Genomic DNA, 19,676 nt, shown 5'->3' with positions numbered 1-19,676 from the left:
CTCCTGTCAAAAGAACCATCTCAAATGCACCAGAATGGCAGTGCCGCAGGGCTCCTTCCCATTGTCCCCGACATCAAGGACAGGGTCTACGTGCAGTAAATGTTTCAAGATGTTTGATGACCAAAGGAATGGCGAGCACCCTGCGGCTGGCGGGGTGGAGAGTTCAGCCCATGGTCTGGAGCGGTACAGACTACAGCTACCTGGCACCTGGGGATCCTGCCGTGCCAGGGGTAGAAAAGAAAACAAACAAACAAACAAACATCCTGAGGGTTCTATTTCAAGCAGGGAACCCTTTGCTATGGTAACAGGATAAACTGACAAGACTGAATGCTTTCAACTTTGTGCCGGAAGAGCCACACTTTCTTGGTGCTGGGTCTGCTGGGGGAGACTTTCAGATACTGCTCCAAATCACTCAAGGCAGGGTGGGAGGCTGTGGAGAAATCAAGGAAGACTCTTTCAAGAGGGAAAAATGGTGGGGGAGAATCTAAGAGTATCTTCCCCACTGGGACTTAGGCCAGGAAGAAAGCCATCAGACTGGCTGGTGGTGCCTTCCCAGGACACTGTGTTGAGAGGGATTCTGAAGCTGCCTTTAGGTCCGGAGGAACCGATTAGGGACGACTCTCGTGGGCAAAGAAGGGGGACTGGCGTCATGAACACAAGCTACAGAACAGCAAAAGCAAAGGCCCCCGTGTCCCAGCACGAAGTAAAATTTAGATTAATGACATCGTAATGGAAGTCACTGTGGACAAGGAATTTGTTTTGTTCTCCATGTGAAAATAAGGCCCAGAGAAACGCCCACCCACCTGCTCTCCATGCTGCCCCCAGAGGCGCTGCAGAGGGAAACCTCCAGCAAGGCTCCTGGCCAGCCCTCTGCTGTCCTTTCCAAGACCTGCGCCCTCCCTGCCCACCTTCGGTCGCTGGGGAAAGGAGCCAAGCTCGCCATCCTGAGTTCCACCTCTCGCCTGCGTGGAGTGAGCTCCTCTCTGGGCTGGCGACATCTACAGGGGTCTAAACAGAGGGAAGCGTGAGGGTGGCCCGTCCCTCGGAAGCCAGGCAGAAGCATCTCATACAGAAACGTTTTTATTTGGAAACCTGGAGACAACACCAGCTCCTCCATGAATTGCCAGTGAGTTTACAGCAGTCGTGGGGGTGGGGTCTATTTTATCCTGATTCCAGGTGCCAGTGAGGACCTGACATAAATGCTGCTGAATTGATGGTCCTTCCAAGGTAGCAGCGCAGCGGCCCCAGCCCGGCGGTGAGGAACAGAGTGCTTGCAATTGGGAAAGAATGGATTCCAAGGTGAGTACCATTGGCTCAGAGGTGGGCAGGGAGGCTTTCTTTCCCTTTGGTAAATTCACTACCGCATGATCTGGAGACACTGCCCGTAGCATCAGTTGTAGCAGAATGAGGCCCTGAACAGGTGATGCTGGCCCTGAGGAAAAAGGAGGAAAGGTAAGACTTTCATTTAACCAGGGTTATAAGTCAGCAAGCTCCAGGAGTCAAACAATCCATCTGGAAACTGTTTCTGTGAAGCAACACTTGGCAAAGTATCACCATGAGAACAGACTGGGGAGAGGCTATAAGGCTGTCTGGGGTTATTTATAAATGCTCAATACAAATTATCATGGGGAAAAAATGTATTGTCTTGCCTTGAAAATGAATTTTCCCACAGTTGAAAGTGGACCAATGACGTCTGAATGTCATGGCCAAAAGCAGACCAGCAGCATTCCAGGGAAGGTTCTAGGGGCAGGGGATCCTGGCGGGAGCGTAGGGATGGTGGACTTGAATTCATAGGTTTCAGACAAGCCTAAGAGCTGACCCTCTGGGCAGTGGCTAGAGCCCCACTTGTGTCACCAAACGTCACCTTCCTTGTATTGTTTGTTTCTGGTTTCTCCATATGAACAGATAAAACTGATCACATCACAAAACCACCACTGCATGGTCTCTGGGCCACACCGGGACATGTGTGATCTCGGAGAGGAGTGAGTGAGTGGATGACGAGAGGGAAGGGCTCTTCCTCCGCTGGGCTTCTCGGGGGCGGCGGGGGGGCTCTCTATCTGGTGTTTGGAAGGATGCTGGAGCTGCGTGGGGCGGGGCTCTACGCCCTGCGGGCACCTGGAAACAACGTCATGCCATGCTCTTCCCACCACCTGCTCTGGGGAATGTAAACAGACACCATCCTTCAACCTCTTAGGAACTGCAGGCTCCTTACTTGGCTAAGCACCCATCCCGACCCATCCTCAGCCGAGCCTATGAGGCGGGCACTGGCCTTCAACAAGTGGGTGTTAGTGCCACCTAGAGCATGATCTGTCTGAGATCACAGCGCTCCTTGGCAAATTCAGATCCAGGACTCGTGGAAAGGGCATTGGTGTTCTTGGGTTAGAGCAGAAAGATGAACTCCTGGGGTGAGGCCTGTTCAAGATGAGGCTCCAGAAAAGTCACTGGGAACCCCGTCTTCCACCTGAGAGGCACGAGCCCCCTCTCCACCCCAGTAGAGGAAAGGCAGACAGACAGACATCTGTGGCCCTTGTCCTCTCAGGCACTTTTGGAAGGAAAAGCTTCCAACCTGGGTGGTCACTGCTCCGAAAAGCCAAATCCAGGATAATGAGGATTAGGATTGCCAGAAATGCCTTCCTTCCTGCCGAAGCAGCCAGTCACCAGGGCAGTCACAAGTGGCGGTGCCACAGCTCAGACAAGCAGCCAGTGACTGTGGGATCTGTGAAGCCTTGGCATTAAAACCGCCCTGCAGATGAAGATTTAATCATGTGGAAAAGTGGTCCTGAACTATTAAAAAGGGGGTTATAGCATATTGTGTAACTTTAGATACCATTTTAGGGATAAAGAGTTGGAAAAATATTCACGAGGTCATAGGATTATAGGGATTTTTATTTTGTTCTGTTTGTTTGTATTTTCCATTTTTTTCTATGACGAAAATGCACTGATTTTATGATGGGGCTTTTTAAAAAGTCACTTTCAACTTTAAAACGGGGACGTGGCCAATATCTGGGCACAGGGAAGACATCTCTTCCCTAATCTGGACATAACCCAAGTACAGTGACTCTTTATCCAGGATATTTAATTGTGCAAAATGTGTCGCTACCTTTTTCCTTTTGTAAGCGAGGATAGAAAGGCAGGAAAACTGAATGTGGGTACTTTAGTAAAAACCCAAAGCATGGGACTGAAAGCCAGCATCCAGGGCTGGGCCTGGGTCCCTCTCATCAGCCCCACCCAGCCTGCCTTTCCCCGGGCTCTGGGGTCTGGCCCCGCCCACGCACCCCAGCAGGACCCAGATGCCCCCGGACAGGCAGAGGGGACACTGGCTAGACCTGCCTGATGAGGACCACCCTTCCTGAGAGAGTTTGCCGTCACCACGGCTGATACAAAACGGTTTCCTGTTTTCTAGAAAATTCAGACACTCATCGTACTTTGTCTTCTGAGCTCTGCAGATAGCTAGTTGGAGGCCAGAGAAGGAGAGACAGGGAGCAAAGGAGAGAAGGAACTGCGGGGATATGGAGGCTGATCATCCACCTACTCAGCGTGTTTCCAGCGGCCATCTGTGTGCCAGGCTTTGTGGCAGCACTAGTGATATGGAGATGAAAAAACGATGACAGTGCTCCTGGAACTTTTGTGCTGGCCAGGGAATGATAAGCGTTGGCAAGCAGTTACCAACCAGAGGGGAGGGGCTGAGCAGGGGCTGGAGGAGGGAGCCCACAGCAGGTGGACCTCCTCCTGTGAGGTATCAGGGCAGGCTTCCTGGAGGAGACATCTATACCAAGGCCTGGATGGCCAAGAGCAGCTGGTGAGGCCAAGGACAAGGGGGAGGCCTGAGAAGAGGGCGTCAGGCAGGGGCAGCATGCCCAAAGACCCAGAGGCGAGAGTGAGGATGGTACGTTTAGGATGCTGGTGAGGACGAGGCTGCTAGGGACTGATGCTTAACCCAGAAAGCAACGGGGAGCTATGGAGGCCACGGGAGCAAGGGAGTCACTGGTTCAGATTTCTGTCTTGAGATTCCTTCAGCTGCAGTGACCTTTCCACGAAGAGAAGAGGAAAAGGAGAGGGTGTGGAAGGCACAGACGGTGGCAGAGGCTCTCCTCCAGGGCTCTGGGAGCCTGTTGGTGGCTCTCAGACCCAACTCTCAGTTGAGAAGGGAGGTGGGGAGATGGGCCCTTTGTAACGGGGGGTAAGAAGCCTGGTTTGAGTCCTTAGTCCTGGCCCGGTAACTGAACCTGTAAAGTGAAGCTAAGTGCACTTCTTTCCAAGGGCTACTGAAGCTGCTGAACGGGAAAGGGAGAGGGAGCTCAGGACAGAGAGGGAAGTTCTGTGCCCACCTCATTACTGAGCACCCAGCTCGCCACCAGCCACAGGTGGACGTTACAGAGGGCTTTTTGATGACAAGAAGGGTGGCCATTCTGGCCCAGAATTAAAGCAGATGAAACAGGGAAACGAATAACAGAGGGGTACTTCAGAACGCCACACCATCTTCATGGCAAAAGAGAGAGCTGCGAGCTCCAGGAGGACACGACTGGCTGGGGAGGAGGTGCACTGACCTGGTTCTCAGGGGCTGGTCACCACGTGGTCTCCGCGGATGGCCCGTAGCGACAGCTCGTAACCAAGGAACATGGCTGCGCTCATGGGGAAGCCCCGCACGGCGTTGACCGTGATGCCTCTGAAAAACACCTGCGGCAGGAGGCGGCGTCACCACAGGGCACTGACCTGCACCCTCCGCAGGGCTGCCCCTGTGGGCAGGGCCGAGGCTGGCGATGCTGCCCACCCACGCAGGCTGGACCCTCCAGAGCCCAAACCACCCTGCAGGTGGAGACCCCCAGCTTCCCCCAGCCACGCCCTCGCCTCCACCTACGCTGCCTTGGTGGTGTGTTCCTTCCCAGGCTCAGTACACATGCGCTAGATACTACATGCCACCTGCCGAGTCCTGCGAATACCACGTACACCTGCTTAACTCCTGTTCTCTCTCGGGAACACCTGCACACGTGCCCAGTTCCCAGGACTCGAGAAGTCAGAGCCCCACGCGCTCTGCAGTCAGACACAGCCCAGCCAGGACCAACCACTAGGACAGGCGCTTCACAGGATGTCCCCAGAGGAGCAGGGTGGGCGGGATTCAGGCTGTGCTCAGGACCACACCTGTGGAGTGTGGGCACAGCTTTGCCAGTCAGTGGCTGTGTTCCTTGGAAAACGGCAACATTTAGAAATCCATTTTCCCAATGTAAGACGGGAGTAACAAGACCATGGACCTCATACAGCTGTGGAGGGAATACATGAGATGCTGCTTTTAAAGACATTTTCATACTGCTTGTCATGCAGGAAGTGCTCGCTAACTGTTGACAACTGTGCCGCCATCTTTACAGGGTGGCGCTCCACCTCGGCGTGCTGAGGAGTATCGGTACCAGCGGCCTAAACCCAACCTTCAATACAAGAAGAGGTGTGTCTTCACCCCTACGGACTAAGGTTCCCCCGCAATCTTCCAGCCTGGTGCTGGGTGGACACTGATCTCCGCAATGTGGTTCCGGCCTTTGGGAAGTTTATAACCTACTAGGGGAGATAAGCCCCATTCAGGAGTAATTACGGTATGACCTACAACATGATGACAACAAATGAAGGCCTTGGTGAGGGGTGGGGAGGGAGAAGCTGTCATTAAATGTCTTCTCTGGGAACAGATTACACATCTGAAGGCACATCACCACCCAAGCGTGAATGACCTGAGAACTGTCAGGTATGAGCTGTAAACCTGTTAACTGACTCTTGCGTAATTTATTGTTTAGGGACTGGACCTGGTACTGTAATTTTTAAAAGGTAGAAATCCAGCCCCTTAGTTGCTGGACACTGTGGTGTCAGGACAGCTGCAAGCCACTGGCATGGGCCAGGACATCAGGTGACATCCTCTCAGGAGAAGTGCCTGCACAGTGGCCCTTGTGGGAGCTTGAGACAAGTAGCTTCATCAGGAAGGGGACAGGAGGGCCTCGGTGTACCTGGGGGGGAAGGCTTGGCCCCGGGAAAGGGAGCTGATGGACCAGAATCCCCAGAAGTGAGCACATGGCCCAGCCGAATCCTGAAGCGACGGAGGCAGGAGGAAAGCAGGCTCCGTGTAACATTAGCAACCCTCTCTACTGTCTAACTTTCCTGCAATTCCACAGGCTCAGCCAGGGTGACTGAGTAACAGCAAGGAACTAGGTCAGGCTCTGAGGAAAATTCCATGCTGGGTGCACACAGAGCCTCCCGTGTGCACCGGGCTGGGCTCTGCAAGGTGAGGCAGGCCTGGCAGGCCCCAGCTTGGAGTGGGATCCTCCTCTACCGCAGCAGTGGGCCATGAAGGAGAGTCATGGGCCACTTCAGACAGCCAGAGGTGACCTCCCCTCGAGCTGGGGCCTGCTCTGCTACGAGGCGAAGAGATGGCAAACAAAATGCAGACCTGCTGGCTTTTTCACTCTCGCTTTTGGAACACAAAACACTAGACCAAGTCTCTCCTCATGAAGCTTCAATGGCTCCCTACTGCCCAAGGTCAAGTCCATACCCTTCCCTGGCCTGCCAAGACCCACAGGCTCTGTCCTTGCATCTTCTCTGAGCTGCCTCTTACACTTGACACTGTGGGCAGCATACTGGCCTCTCACTCCTCGACAGCTCTCTCGCACACTAAACCTGAGCTGGTCCCCCACCCCCAGGTCTGGGATGCTCCCCAGACCTGGATACCCCCTCTCAAAGCCCTTCCACGGTCACCTCAAGTAGGATTATGGCCCACTGCCTTCGCGCACTCAGTATCTCTGCCATCACAGCCCTTTTCACACCATCTTCCAATCACCTATGACTTGTCTATCCTCTCATTAACAGTCCAGTCAGGGTAGTGAGGGCAGGGTGGTGTGTGTGGCTCACTTTGAATCCCTAGCACCTGCTCTGTGCTTGGCCTGGAGGACCCTCTATTAAGCTTATTAAATGAATCAATGGATAGATGGATGCCCAGAAGAAAGAATGAATGAATGAATGAATGGACAAAACTCCCTGACAGGAAAAAGGAAGGGTCTCTGGGCTGAAAGAGTCATGGTGGTGCCTGTGGTAGTGGGGGGTTCCTGGAGAGGAGGGAGGGCTCTATACCCCCGAATGACAGGCCAAAGAGTAACTAACTCTGGTGCCTCAGGAAGCTTGTCTACGTGCAAATGGTCCTCTCCATCTCTCCTTAGAGTCATCCAGTCTCATCCCACCGTCACAAACCCCTTAATGACAGTCACCTCTGTGGTGCTAAGGGACATCAAGTCCCTGCTGCAGCTTCCTTAGTTCAGACGACCACTCTCCAAGTGAGAGCCATGGCCCATGTGGTTTAGGAGATCTTCACAGCAGGCAGAGAATGGATCCAAAACGACATCACCTTTCTTCTGTTCGGATTGAGATGCCCTGAAAGCCCATGGACAGCTAGTTCCTCTTATCATAGAGGCTGCTTTACTGGTAATCACTGAGTTTCAAGGAGCTACTAAAACTGAACTCCATCGTTAATGTTTCACTTCTTTCCAATTCGTCACTGACTTCTTCCTCCATCAGGAAGGGGGAACAGCTGCAGCCTCAGTGAGCTGCAGCAACACTGGTTGGGCATGGGTACTCCACAAAGCCAGCACCCAACCCACTGGGACAGAAGCCATCCCTCCACCCTGGGAAAAGGTGCTCCTCCTGCCCCTGCTGGGCATCTGATGGTGAGACAAGCCAACTTTCCTGGGCTGTGCGGGATTTTTTTCTCATGTTACTCTGTATGTTTATATGCAAACACATATACAGACATACATAAACACAAGCATGTATGTTTGTAAAGGCTGGGGATATACTGAGAATGCATCACAAGAAACCTTTGACATAAGACTAGAGCCACAGAAGGGACATTTAGATAGTATATCCTCTTATACCCTTTGAAGCTTCCTATGTTCACATACTATAAATTTTTTTAGCCAAATAATACACAAGTAAGTAAATAATTTCAGTCAATGATATGGCTCCTGCATGGCTGTGGCTGCTGTGTAGGCTAGCAGCTGTAGCTCAGATTTGACCCCTAGCCTAGGAACTTCCATATGCTGCAGGTACGGCCATAAAAAGAAAATAGGAAAAAGAAACAAAAAAATACAAAAGACAATTGATTCAACATCCATTTATGATAAAAGTCCTCAATACACTGTGTATAGAGGAAATACACCTCAACATAATAAAGGCTGTATATGACAAGCCCACTGTTAATATCATACTCAATAGTAAAAAGCTGAAACCATTTCCTCTACAGCCAGGAACAAGACAAAGATGTTCACTCTTGCCACTTTTACTCAACATAGTATTAGAAGTCCTAGCTACAGCAATCAGACAAGAAAAAGAAATAAAAGGAATAGGAATTAGAAAAGAAGTAAAACTGTCACTGCTTGCAGATGACATGATACACATAGGAAATTCTAAAGATGCCACCCAAAAACTACTAGAACTCATCAATGAATTTAGTAAAGTTGTAGGATACAAAATTAATATACAGAAATCTGTTGCTAACAATGAACTATCAGAAAGAGAAATTAAGAAAACAATCCCACTTATAACTGCATTAAAAAATACACAGGAAGGTGGTGGAAAAAAAAAAGGGAAAAGAAAAAAAAATCTAGGAGTAAATCTAACTAAGGAAGTAAAAGACCTGTACTTGGAACACTATAAGTCACTAATGAAAGACACTGAGGATGACACAGATGGAAAGATATACCATGCTCATGGATTGGAACAATTACTATTGTTAAGAAGACTATACTCTCCAAGGAAATCTACAGATTCAGTGCAATCCTTATCAGAATATCAATGGCATTTTTCACAGAACTAGAATAAATAATTCTAAAATTTGGATGGAAACACAAAAGATCCTGAATAGTGAAAATAGTCTTAAGAAAGAAAAACAAAGCTGGCAGAACCACACTTCCCAATTTCAAACTATACTACAGAGATACAATAAACCAAACAATATGGTACTGGCACAAAAACAGACATGTAGATCAATGGAACAGAACAGAGTGCCCAGAGGTGAACCTGCACTTATATAGGCAATTGGTCTATGATGAAAGAGGAGCCCCCACTGCAGTGCAATGGGATCAGCAGCATCTTGGGAGCACTGGGATGTGGGTTCAACCCCTGGCCTACCACATTGGGTTAAGAATCCAGTGTTGCTGCAGTTGCAGCTTAGGTTGAGACCGCGGCTCAGATCTGATCCCTGGCCCAGTAACTCTGTATGTCATGAGGTGGCCAAAAATGCAAAAAAAAAAAAAAAAACTATGACAAAAGAGGCAAGAATATACAACAGGGAAAAGATAGACTCTTTAGTAAATGGTGTTATAAAAACTGGACTATTTTCTCACATCCTATATTAATGCAAAGTTGATTATTTAAATATAAGTCCTGAAACCAGAGAACTTATAAAAGAAAACACAGGTACTGTACTCTTTGACATCAGTCTTAGCAATATTTTTTGAGATCAGTCTCCTCAGGCAACGGAAACAAAAACAAAAATAAACAAATGGGACAATACCAAACTAAAAAGGTTTTTCATAGTGAAGTAAACGACCAAAAAAGTGAAAAGGCTGCCTACTGAATGGGACAAGGTATTTGCAAATGATGTAACTGATAAGAGGTTAATATCAAAAATATACAAAGAACCCATACAAATCAACATTGCAAAACAAAACAACCCCATTAAAAAATGGGTAAGAATCTGAATAGGTAATTTTCCAAAGAAGACATACAGGTGGCCAACGTGCACATTAAAAGATGCTCAACATTACTAATAATCACAGAAATGAAAATCAAAACCACAATGACATAGCACCTTACATCAACCAGAATAGCTATTATCAAAAAGACAAGAAATAACAAGTGTTGGCAAGGATGTAGAGATAAGGGAACCCTCATGTACTGTTGGTGGGAATGTAAACTGGTATGGCCACTATGGAAAAGAGTATAGAGGCCCCTCAAAAAAATTAAAAATAGAACTACCACACAATCCAGCATTTCCACTTCTTGTTAATTATCTAAAGAAAATGAAAATGGTTATTACAAAAGATATTCACACTCCTATGTTCACTGCACCATTATTCACATGATATGGAAGAAAACTAAGTGATATCAATAGACGAACAGATAAGAAGATATACGTGTATGTGTATATGCACAACAGAATATCACTAAGCCATAAAAGAATTAAATCTTGCCATTTCTGAAAACATGGTTGGACCTAGAAGGTATTACACCAAGCCAGACTGAGAAAGATAAATACTGTGTAAGTTCACTTACATGTGGAGCCTATAACACAAAACAAATGAACAAACACAACTAAACAGAAACAAGAGTCATAGTTAGAATGAACAGGTGACTGCCAGAGGGGAAGGGTGTTGGGGAGGAGGGAAATAGGTAAGGGAAATTAACAGGTACAAACTTTTAGTTACAAAATAAATGAGTCAAAGATGTGAAATGTCAATAACTATGTATGTAATAGCTTTATATGTTGATAGATGGCAACTAGACTTATCATGGCGATCATTTTGAAATGTACATAAATATCACATCACTATGTTGTGTGCCAGAAACTAGCATAGTGTTGTATTTAAATTATATTTATAAAACAAACAACTTATTGAAAAAGAGATCAGATTTGTGGTTATCAGAAGTGAAGGGTCAGGGTGGGAGAATTAGATGAAGGTAGTCAAAAGGTACTAACTTCTAGTTATGAGATGAATACTAGGGATATAATATACAACACGATAAATATAATTAACACTGCTGTACATTACATATGAAAGTTCTTAAGAGAATAAATCCTGAGTTCTCATCACAAGGAAAAGAAATTTATTTCTATTGCTTTACTTTTGTGTCTATATAAAAGACGTTCACTAAACTTACTGTGGTAATCATGTCATTATATATGTCAATCAAATCACAGTCAAATCATTATGTTGTACACCTTAAATGTCTACAGTGCTACATGTCAATTATATCGCAATAAAACTGGGGGAGAGATGGGATTAAGACAGCAGAATGGAAGGACTGGACCTCAACTCCTCTCCTAAAAACAACAAAATTTACAACCAAATACTGAGCAATCTTCAACCAAATGGACCAGAAACTTTCAAAAAGATACCTACTCCAGAAGACAAAGAAGAGGCAACAAGAGGGGTGATTACATCATATAAGCAACCCCATACCTCCCGGGTGGGAAGCCCCACAGACTGGAAAGTAACTATATCACAGAGAATCACCTACAGGAGTGAGAGTTCTGAGCCCCACGTCAAACCTCCACGCATGGGAATCTGGCACTGGGAGAAAGAGCCCCTGGAGCATCTAGCATTGAAGACCAGTGGGGCTTGTGCACAGGAGTTCCATGGGACTGGAGGAAATGGAGACCCCATTCTTAAAAGGTGCACAAGGACTTTCCCGTGCACTGGGTTCCAGGGCAAAGCAAAGTCTCCATAGGAATCTGGGTCAGACCTGACTGCAGTACTTGGAGGGCCTCCTGGGAAAACAGGGGTGAATATGGCTTGTTATGGAGGAAGGGCATTGGAAACAAAGCTCTTGGGAATATTCAGCAGCTGCCTTTCTCTGGAGGTGGCCATTTTGGGAAAAGCTGGCCCCACCCATCAGTGCTGAGAACCCCCAGGCCAAACAATAATCCAGGTGGGATCACAGCCCCACCCACCAGTAAACAGGCTGCCTCAAGACCTCCCAGGCACACAGTTTCTAATCTCACCCAGAGACAAAACCCCAACCACCAGAGGGATACGAATCAGCCCCATCTACCATTGGGCAGGCACCAGTCCCTCCCATTAAGAAGCCTACAGCAAGCCCACATACCAACTTCAGCCACAAAGGGGGAGACACCAGAAGTAAGAGAGGCTATAACTCTATTATCGGTAAAAAGGTCACCACATCAAAAACTTATAAAAATGAAAAGACAGAGAACTATAACCCAGATGAGGGAGAAAGGAAAAACCCCAGAAAATCAGCTAAGTGATCAGGAGATTCTCAGCATCCAGGAAAAAGACTTTAGACTGTTGATGCTGAAGATGATGCAAGACACTGAGGAAACACTGAGCAAAGAGATACAAGATATAAAACTTAAACAAGAAGAGATGCAAAATACAATAACTGAAATAAAAAATTCATTAGAAGCAGCCAACAGCAGAATTCAGGAGGCAGAAGAATAAATAACTGAGGTGGAGGATAGATTGGTAGAAATTACGGTTGCGGAACAGAAAGGAGAAAAAAGATTGAAGACAACTGAAAAGAGTCTCAGATAACTCTGGAACAGTATTAAACACACCAACCTCTGTATTATAGGGGTGCCAGAAGGAGAAGAGAGAGAGAAAGGGACCAAAAAAAATATTCAAAGAGATAATAGCCGAAAAATTCCCTAACATGGGAAAGCAACCAATCACTCAAATCCAGGAAGCACAACGAGTACCATATAAAATAAACCCAAGGAGGAACACCCCGAGACACATATTAATCAAACTGACCAAAATTAAAGACAAAGAGAAAATATTGAAAGCAGCTAGGGAAAAGAAACAAATAACATACAAGGGAACCCTGATAAGGTTATAGGCAGATTCTTCAGCAGAAACTCTGCAGGCCAGAAGGGAGTGCCAAGATATACTTAATGTGATGAAAGGAAATAAACCTCCAACCAAGATTACTTTACCCAGCAAGGCTCTCATTCAGATTTGAAAGAGAAATCAAAAGCTTCACAGATAAGCAAAAGCTAAGAGAATTCAGCAAGGCTAAACCAGCTTTACAACAAATACTAAAGGAACTTCTCTAGGTGGAAGAGAAAAGGTCTCAACCAGAAACAAAAATACCACAAATGACAAAGCTCACCAATAAAGGTATATACGAAATCATCCACACACAACTATGCCACCAAAATCAGAAATTATGAGAAGAGGAGGGTACAAATGCAGAACACTGGAGATGCACTTGCAATTAAGAGATCAACCACTTAAAACAATCTTGTATTTATATAGACTCATATCAAAATTTCAGAGCAACTACAAACCAAAAATCTATTGATATGATCAACAGATCAACTGATACACAAACAAACAAGAAAAGTCAACTCAAATACAACACTAAAGATAGACATCAAACCAGAAGAGGAGAGAACACGAGAAGAAGGGAAGAAAAAAGAGCAACAAAAACAAAGCCAAAGCAATTAATAAAATGGCAATAAGAACATACATATCAATAATTACCTTAAATGTCAATGGGCTAAATGCCCCAACCAAAAGACATAGACTGGCTGAGTGGATACAAAAACAAGACCCATATATATGCTGTCTTCAAGAGCCCCACTTCACTTCTAGGGACACATACAAATTGAAAGTGAGAGGATGGAAGAAAATATTCCATGAAAATGAGAATCAAAAGAAAGCTGGAGTGGCAATACTCATAACAGACAAAATAGACTCTAAAATGAAGACTATTTTAAGGGAAAAGCAAGGTCACTACCTAATGATCAAAGGATCAATCCAAGAAGAAGATACAACAATTTGAAATATCTATGCATCCAACACAGGTACACCACAACACATAAGGCAACTGCTAACAACCTTAAAAGGACAAATCAACAATAACACAGTAATGTAATAGTGGGGGACTTTAACACACCACTTACAGCAATGGACAGATCAACCACACAGAAAATCAATAAGGAAACAAAGGCCCTGAATGAAGCATTAAACCAGATGGACTTCATAGGTATTTATAGGACATTTCATCCAAAAGCAACAGAATACACATTCTTCTGAAGTGCACATGGAACATTCTCTAAGATTGATCACATCCTGGGCTACCAATCCAACCTCAGTAACTTTAAGAAAATTGAAATCATATCAAGCATCTTTTCCGACCACAATGCTACACGACTCGAAATCAACAACAAGAAAAAAACTGCAAAAAAACACAAACACGTGGAAACTAAACAACATGCTATTAAACAACCAATGGATCACTGAAAAAAATCAAAGAGGAAATTAAAAAATACCTAGAAGCAAATGACAATGAAGATATGACACTCCAAAACCTATGGGGTGCAGCAAAAGCTGTTCTAAGAGGAAAGTTTATAGCAATACAAGCTCACCTCAGGAAACAAGAAAAAGCTCAAATAAACAAGTTAACTTTACATCTAAAGCAGCTTGAGAGAGAACAGACAAGACCTAAAGTTAGTAGAAGGAAAGAAATCATGAAGATCACAGCAGAAATCAATGATAGAGAAAAAAAGGAAACTATAGAAGAGGTCAGTGAAATGAAAAGCTGGTTCTTTGAAAAGATCAACAAAACTGATAAATCCTTAGCCAGACTTATCAAGAAAAAAAGAGCGAGGACTCAAACTGATAAAGTTAGAAATGAAAAAGGAGAAATAACAACAGACATCACAGAAATACAAGGGATCATAAGAGACTACTATATGCAACTATACGCCAATAAAATGGACAACCTAGAAGAAATGGACACATTCTTAGAAAAGTACACTCTTCCAAGACTAAACCAAGATGAAACAGAAAAGATGAATGGGCCAATCACAAGTACTGAAATTGAAACCGTGATTAAAAAACTTCCAACAAACAAAAGTCCAGGACCAGATGGCCTCACAGGCAAATTCTAACAAACATTTAGAGAAGAGCTAATACCTATCCTTTGGAAAATATTTCAAAAAATGGCAGAGGAAGGGACACTCCCAAACTCATTCTATCAGGCCACCATCACCCTGATACCAAAACCAGACAAAGATACCACAAAAAAAGAAAACTACAGGCCAGTTTCACCGATGAACATCAATGCAAAAATCCTCAACAAAATACTATCAAACCACATCCAAAAATACATTAAAAGGATTGTACATCATGATCAAGTGGGAGTTATCCCAGGGATGCAAGGATTCTTCAATATCTGCAAATCAATCAGTGTGATACACCACATTAACAAAATGAAGAATAAAAACCATATGATCCTCTCAAGAGATGCAGAAAAAGCCTCTGACAAAATCCAACATCCATTTCTAATAAAAACCCTTCAGAAAATGGGCATAGCGGGAACCTACCTCAACATAATAAAGGCCATATATGACAAACCCACAGCAAACATCATTCTCAATGGTGAAAAGCTGAAAGAATTCCCACTGAGATCAGGAGCAAGACAAGGATGCCTGCTCTCACCATTACTCTTCAACATAGGTTTGGAAGTCCTAGCCACAGCAATCAGAGAAGTAAAAGAAATAAAAGGAATTCAAATTACAAAGGAAGAAGTAAAACTATCATTTGTAGATGACATGATACTATACCTAGAGAATCCTAGAGACTCTACCAGAAAACTGTTAGAGCTCATCAATGAATTTGGTAAAGTCGCAGGATAGAAAATTAATAAACCAAAATCGATGGCAATTCTACATAATAACAATGAAAGATCAGAAAGAAAAATTAGGGAAGCAATCCCGTTTACCATCGCATCCAAAAGAATAAAATACCTAGGAGTAAACCTACCCAAAGAGACCTGTACTCTGAAAACTATAAGACACTGATGAAAGAAATCAAAGATGACACAAACAGATGGGAAGACATACCATGCTCTTGGATTGGAAGAGTCAATATTATCAAAATAACTATACTACCCAAGACAATCTACAGATTCAATGCACTCCCTATCAAATTACCTAGGACATTTTTCACAGAACTCGAACAAAACATTTTAAAGTTTGTTTGGAAGCACAAAAGACCCAGAATAGCCAAAGACATCCTGAAAAAGAAAAATGGAGCTTGAGGAATCAGGCTCCCTGACTTCAGACTATACTACAAAGCAACAGTCATCAAAACCATATGGTACTGGCACAAAGACAGAAATATAGATGAGTGGAACAGGATAGAAAGCCCAGAATTAAACCCATGCACCTATAGTCAACTAATCTATGACAAAGGAGGCAAGAATATACAATGGAGAAAGGACAGCCTGTTCAATAAGTGGTGCTGAGAACACTGGACAGCCTCATGTAAAAGAATGAAATCGGAACACTTCCTAACACCATACACAACATATAAAAGAATGAAATTAGAACACTCTCTAACACCATACACAAAAATTATCTCCAGATGGATTAAAGACCTAGATATAAGACCAGACACTATAAAACTCTTAGAGGAAAACATACGCCAAACCCTCTCTGACATAAATGACAGAAACATCTTCTCAGATCCACCTCTTAGAGTAATGACAGTAAAAGCAAAAATAAACAAATGGGACTTAATTAAACGTAAAAGTTTCTGCATAGCAAAGGAAACCCTAAACAACACGAAAAGACAACCCCACGGAATGGGAGAAAATATTTCCAAATGAATCAACTGACAAGGGATTAATCTCCAAAATTTATAAATACCAAAAAAAAAAAAAAAACCCAACAAAAAATGGGTAGAAGATCTAAACAGACAATTCTCCAAAGAAGACATACAGATGGCCAAAAAACACATGAAAAGATGTTCAACATCACTCATCATTAGAGAAATGCAAATAAAAACCACTATGAGGTACCACCTTAAGCCAGCCAGAATGACCATAATCAAAAAGTCTATAAACAATAAGCTCCAGAGAGGGTGTAGAGAAAAGGGAACGCTAGTACACTGTTGGTGGGATTGTAAATTTGTGCAACCACTGTGGAAAGCAGTATGGAGATCCCTCAGAAAACTAAAAATAGAACTACCGTTTGACCCAGCAATCCCACCCCTGAGCATCTATCCAGAGAAAACCATGACTCGAAAAGACACATGTTCATCCAGTGTTCATCGCAGCACTCTTTTCAACAGCCAAGACATGGAAACAACCTAAATGTCCTTTGACAGAGGAGTGGATAAAGAAGCTGTGGTACATATACACATGGAATATTACTCAGCCATTAAAAGGAACGAAATAACAGCATTTTTAGCAACACGGGTGGGTGGACTTATAAATTATCATGCTAAGTGAAGTCAGTCAGATAATGAGAAACCAACATCAAATGCTATCTATCTATCACTTACATGTGGAATCTGAAAAAAGGACAGAATGAACTTCTTTGCAGAACAGATACTGACTCACAGACTTTGAAAAATTTATGGTTTCCAAAGGAGACAGTGTGGGTGGGGGCTGGGGCAATGAGCTGGGGGTGTGGGATGGAAATGATATACAACTGGATTGTGATAATCACTGTACGGCTATAATGTAATAAATTCATTGAATAATAAAAAAAAATGTTAAAAAAAAACTAGGGGAAAAAGACAACTGAGATGAGACTTCTAGCAACATGACAGTAAAAAAATACCAGGAATTTGTCTTCTTACCTAGGCAACCATTCTGCAGAACTTGTTCAATGTAACTATTTTAGAACCCCTGGAGTTTTAATGACTCTTGAAAATTCCAGGAGATGGTTTGGGCAGTGGTTAATTTCAGTCAGTGAGGGCTCTTAGAACAGCAGCAGCTACCTACCCGCCCCCCCCCAAGCCCTTTGGCAAATGACTGTGCACATGTTCCTGGAGCAACCTGCACACGGCTTGCTGGAACAAGGGTGGGCAATGAGAACTTTGCCTTCCAAACATTGGACAGCTGTGTTCTGGTCACTGATTGCTGTTTCTGATCACAAGGTGCCAAGAGGAGGGCGGTCATTCTTGTTTAACCTTCTCCCATTCTGCAAGCCCCTCCTCCTCTGGCTGAAGTGATTTCCAGGGAATTTAAAGGGATGATGCCCCTTTCTCTTCTCTTCATTCTTCTCTTTTGGGAGCCACATACTAAAGACTATGACATTCAAAAGCAACTGCAGGTATGAAGAAAATTAGGAAGTGACTGACTGCACATGACTCAGAAAAAGCATAGGCTCAGAAAAAAAAACATGAAAACCTTAAGTTTATGCCTCAGGTTAATCTTTGGTACAGAGATAGCCTACAACAGTCAAAAACAAAAACCCACTACATCCTGGAGAGGGAGTGTGATTTCTAGAGCTACCACATTGTTAGATTCAAATAATTATTTTCCAGTAAAAAGTCACAAGGCATACAAGAAACAGGGAAGTATGGTTCATCCAAAGGAAAAAAAAAATCAACAGAAAGTGTCCCCAAAGAAGACCTGAGAGCATGCTACTTGACAAAGACTTTAAAATATCTTTTTAAAAGATGCTTTAAGAACTAAAGAGAGATGTAAAGAGAGTTAAGAAAATATGTGAATGAAATGTAAATATCAATAAAGAAACAGAAAACTCAGAAATAAACCAAACAGGAGTTCCCATTGTGGCTCAGTGGTTAACAAATTCGACTAGGAACCATGAGGTTGTGGGTTCAATCCCTGGCCTCGCTCAGTGGGTTGATGATCCAGCGTTGCCATGAGCTATGCTGTACATCACAGACATGGCTCGGATCCTGTGTTGCTGTGGCTCTGGTGTAGGCCAGCAGCTATAGCTCTGATCAGACCCCTAGCCTGGGAACCTCCATATGCTGCAGAAGTGGCCCTAGAAAAGGCAAAAAGACAAAAAAAAAAAAGAAAAGAAAGAAAGAAAAGAAAAAGAAAAAAAAGAAAAGAAATAAACCAAACAGAAATTCCGGCTCTGAAAAGTACCTAATGAGCAACTGAAATGAAAAATTCACTAGAAGGATTCAAGGATTTATTTGAGCAGGCAGAAGAAAGAACTAGCAAACCTGAAGTTAGGACAAGAGAAATTATTGAGCCTGAGATACATAAAGAAAAAAAAAAAAACATTGAAGAAAACTAAATAGAGCCTAAGCAACTTGTGGGAAACTATCATACCAATCGACATATTCACTGGAGAGTCCAAGAAGGAGATGAGAGAGAGAGATAGGAGCTGAGTATATCTGAAGTAATAATGGCCATAAACTTCCCACATTTGATAAAAGACATAAATATAAACAGTAAAGAAGCAGGATGCACTCCAAGTAAGATGAACTCAAAGAGACTCACACCAAGACACATTATAATACACTTTTGAAAGATAAAGAGACAATCACGGAAGCAGCAAGAAAGAAGTGACTCATTACAAAGGATCCTCAATAAGACTTTCAGCAGATTATTCATTAGAAACTCCAGAGGCCAGAAGGCAATGGGCCAATATATCCAAAGTGCTAAAAGAAAAAGACGTGTCAACCAAAGATCCTCTATCCAGAAAAAACTATGCTTCAAGAGTGAGGGAGAAACTCAGACGTTCTCAAGTAAACAAAAGCTGGGGGAATCCATTATCACTAGACCTCCCTGTAAGAAATGCTCAAGGGAGTTATTCAGGTTGAAATAAAATGTCACTAAACAATGACATGAAGCTGTATGAAGACATAAAAATTTGAGAAAAAGTATATGGGGAGAGTAACGCCAGCATCGTGGCAGCACAAGAGGTCCCTCTTTGCGCTCACTTCAGCAACAAAATTCAGCATCCATCCAGGAACGGAAGTGCTGTGGGAGCTGTGAGATACAGCACAATACACCAAGGGACCCCAGAAGAGTCTTGCCCATCTGTGCATCAGGTAATAGGCAAAGTGACCTCAGAAATGGCAGCGAAACCTGCAGTAGCTGTGAAATGGCTCCAGCCATTCTTGGCTGCAGTCCAGGAGCACCTGGAGAACAGTGACAGGGGCAGTCACACACAGATGAGAGAGCCTTTG

The 19,676-nt window shown here is 44.1% G+C and overlaps 1 protein-coding gene across 2 annotated transcripts in view; it reads right to left on the bottom strand.

The window, feature by feature from the left end:
- Window positions 1–1,067: 1,067 nt before the first annotated feature.
- The window catches only part of SLC25A48 (solute carrier family 25 member 48), a 47,744-nt gene continuing 29,135 nt past the window's right edge, over window positions 1,068–19,676 (bottom strand). Inside the window, exons 7-8 of one of the 2 annotated variants that reach the window (XM_047778677.1) lie at window positions 4,548–4,677; window positions 1,372–1,432 (exon numbers count right to left, since the gene is read on the bottom strand). In XM_047778677.1, the coding sequence (XP_047634633.1) occupies window positions 4,555–4,677 (123 nt within the window). In that variant the 3' untranslated portion in view covers window positions 1,372–1,432; window positions 4,548–4,554. Of the gene's footprint in view, window positions 1,433–4,547; window positions 4,678–19,676 lie in introns of both variants that reach the window. The other variant, XM_047778678.1, reaches the window with a different exon arrangement.

The sequence above is a fragment of the Phacochoerus africanus genome, chromosome 4 (genome assembly GCF_016906955.1).
Source record: "Phacochoerus africanus isolate WHEZ1 chromosome 4, ROS_Pafr_v1, whole genome shotgun sequence".
NCBI classification, from domain to species: Eukaryota; Metazoa; Chordata; class Mammalia; order Artiodactyla; family Suidae; genus Phacochoerus; species Phacochoerus africanus.
The sequence above is the reverse complement of the archived record's forward strand: the minus strand, read 5'-3'. Positions and strand labels throughout refer to the sequence as shown.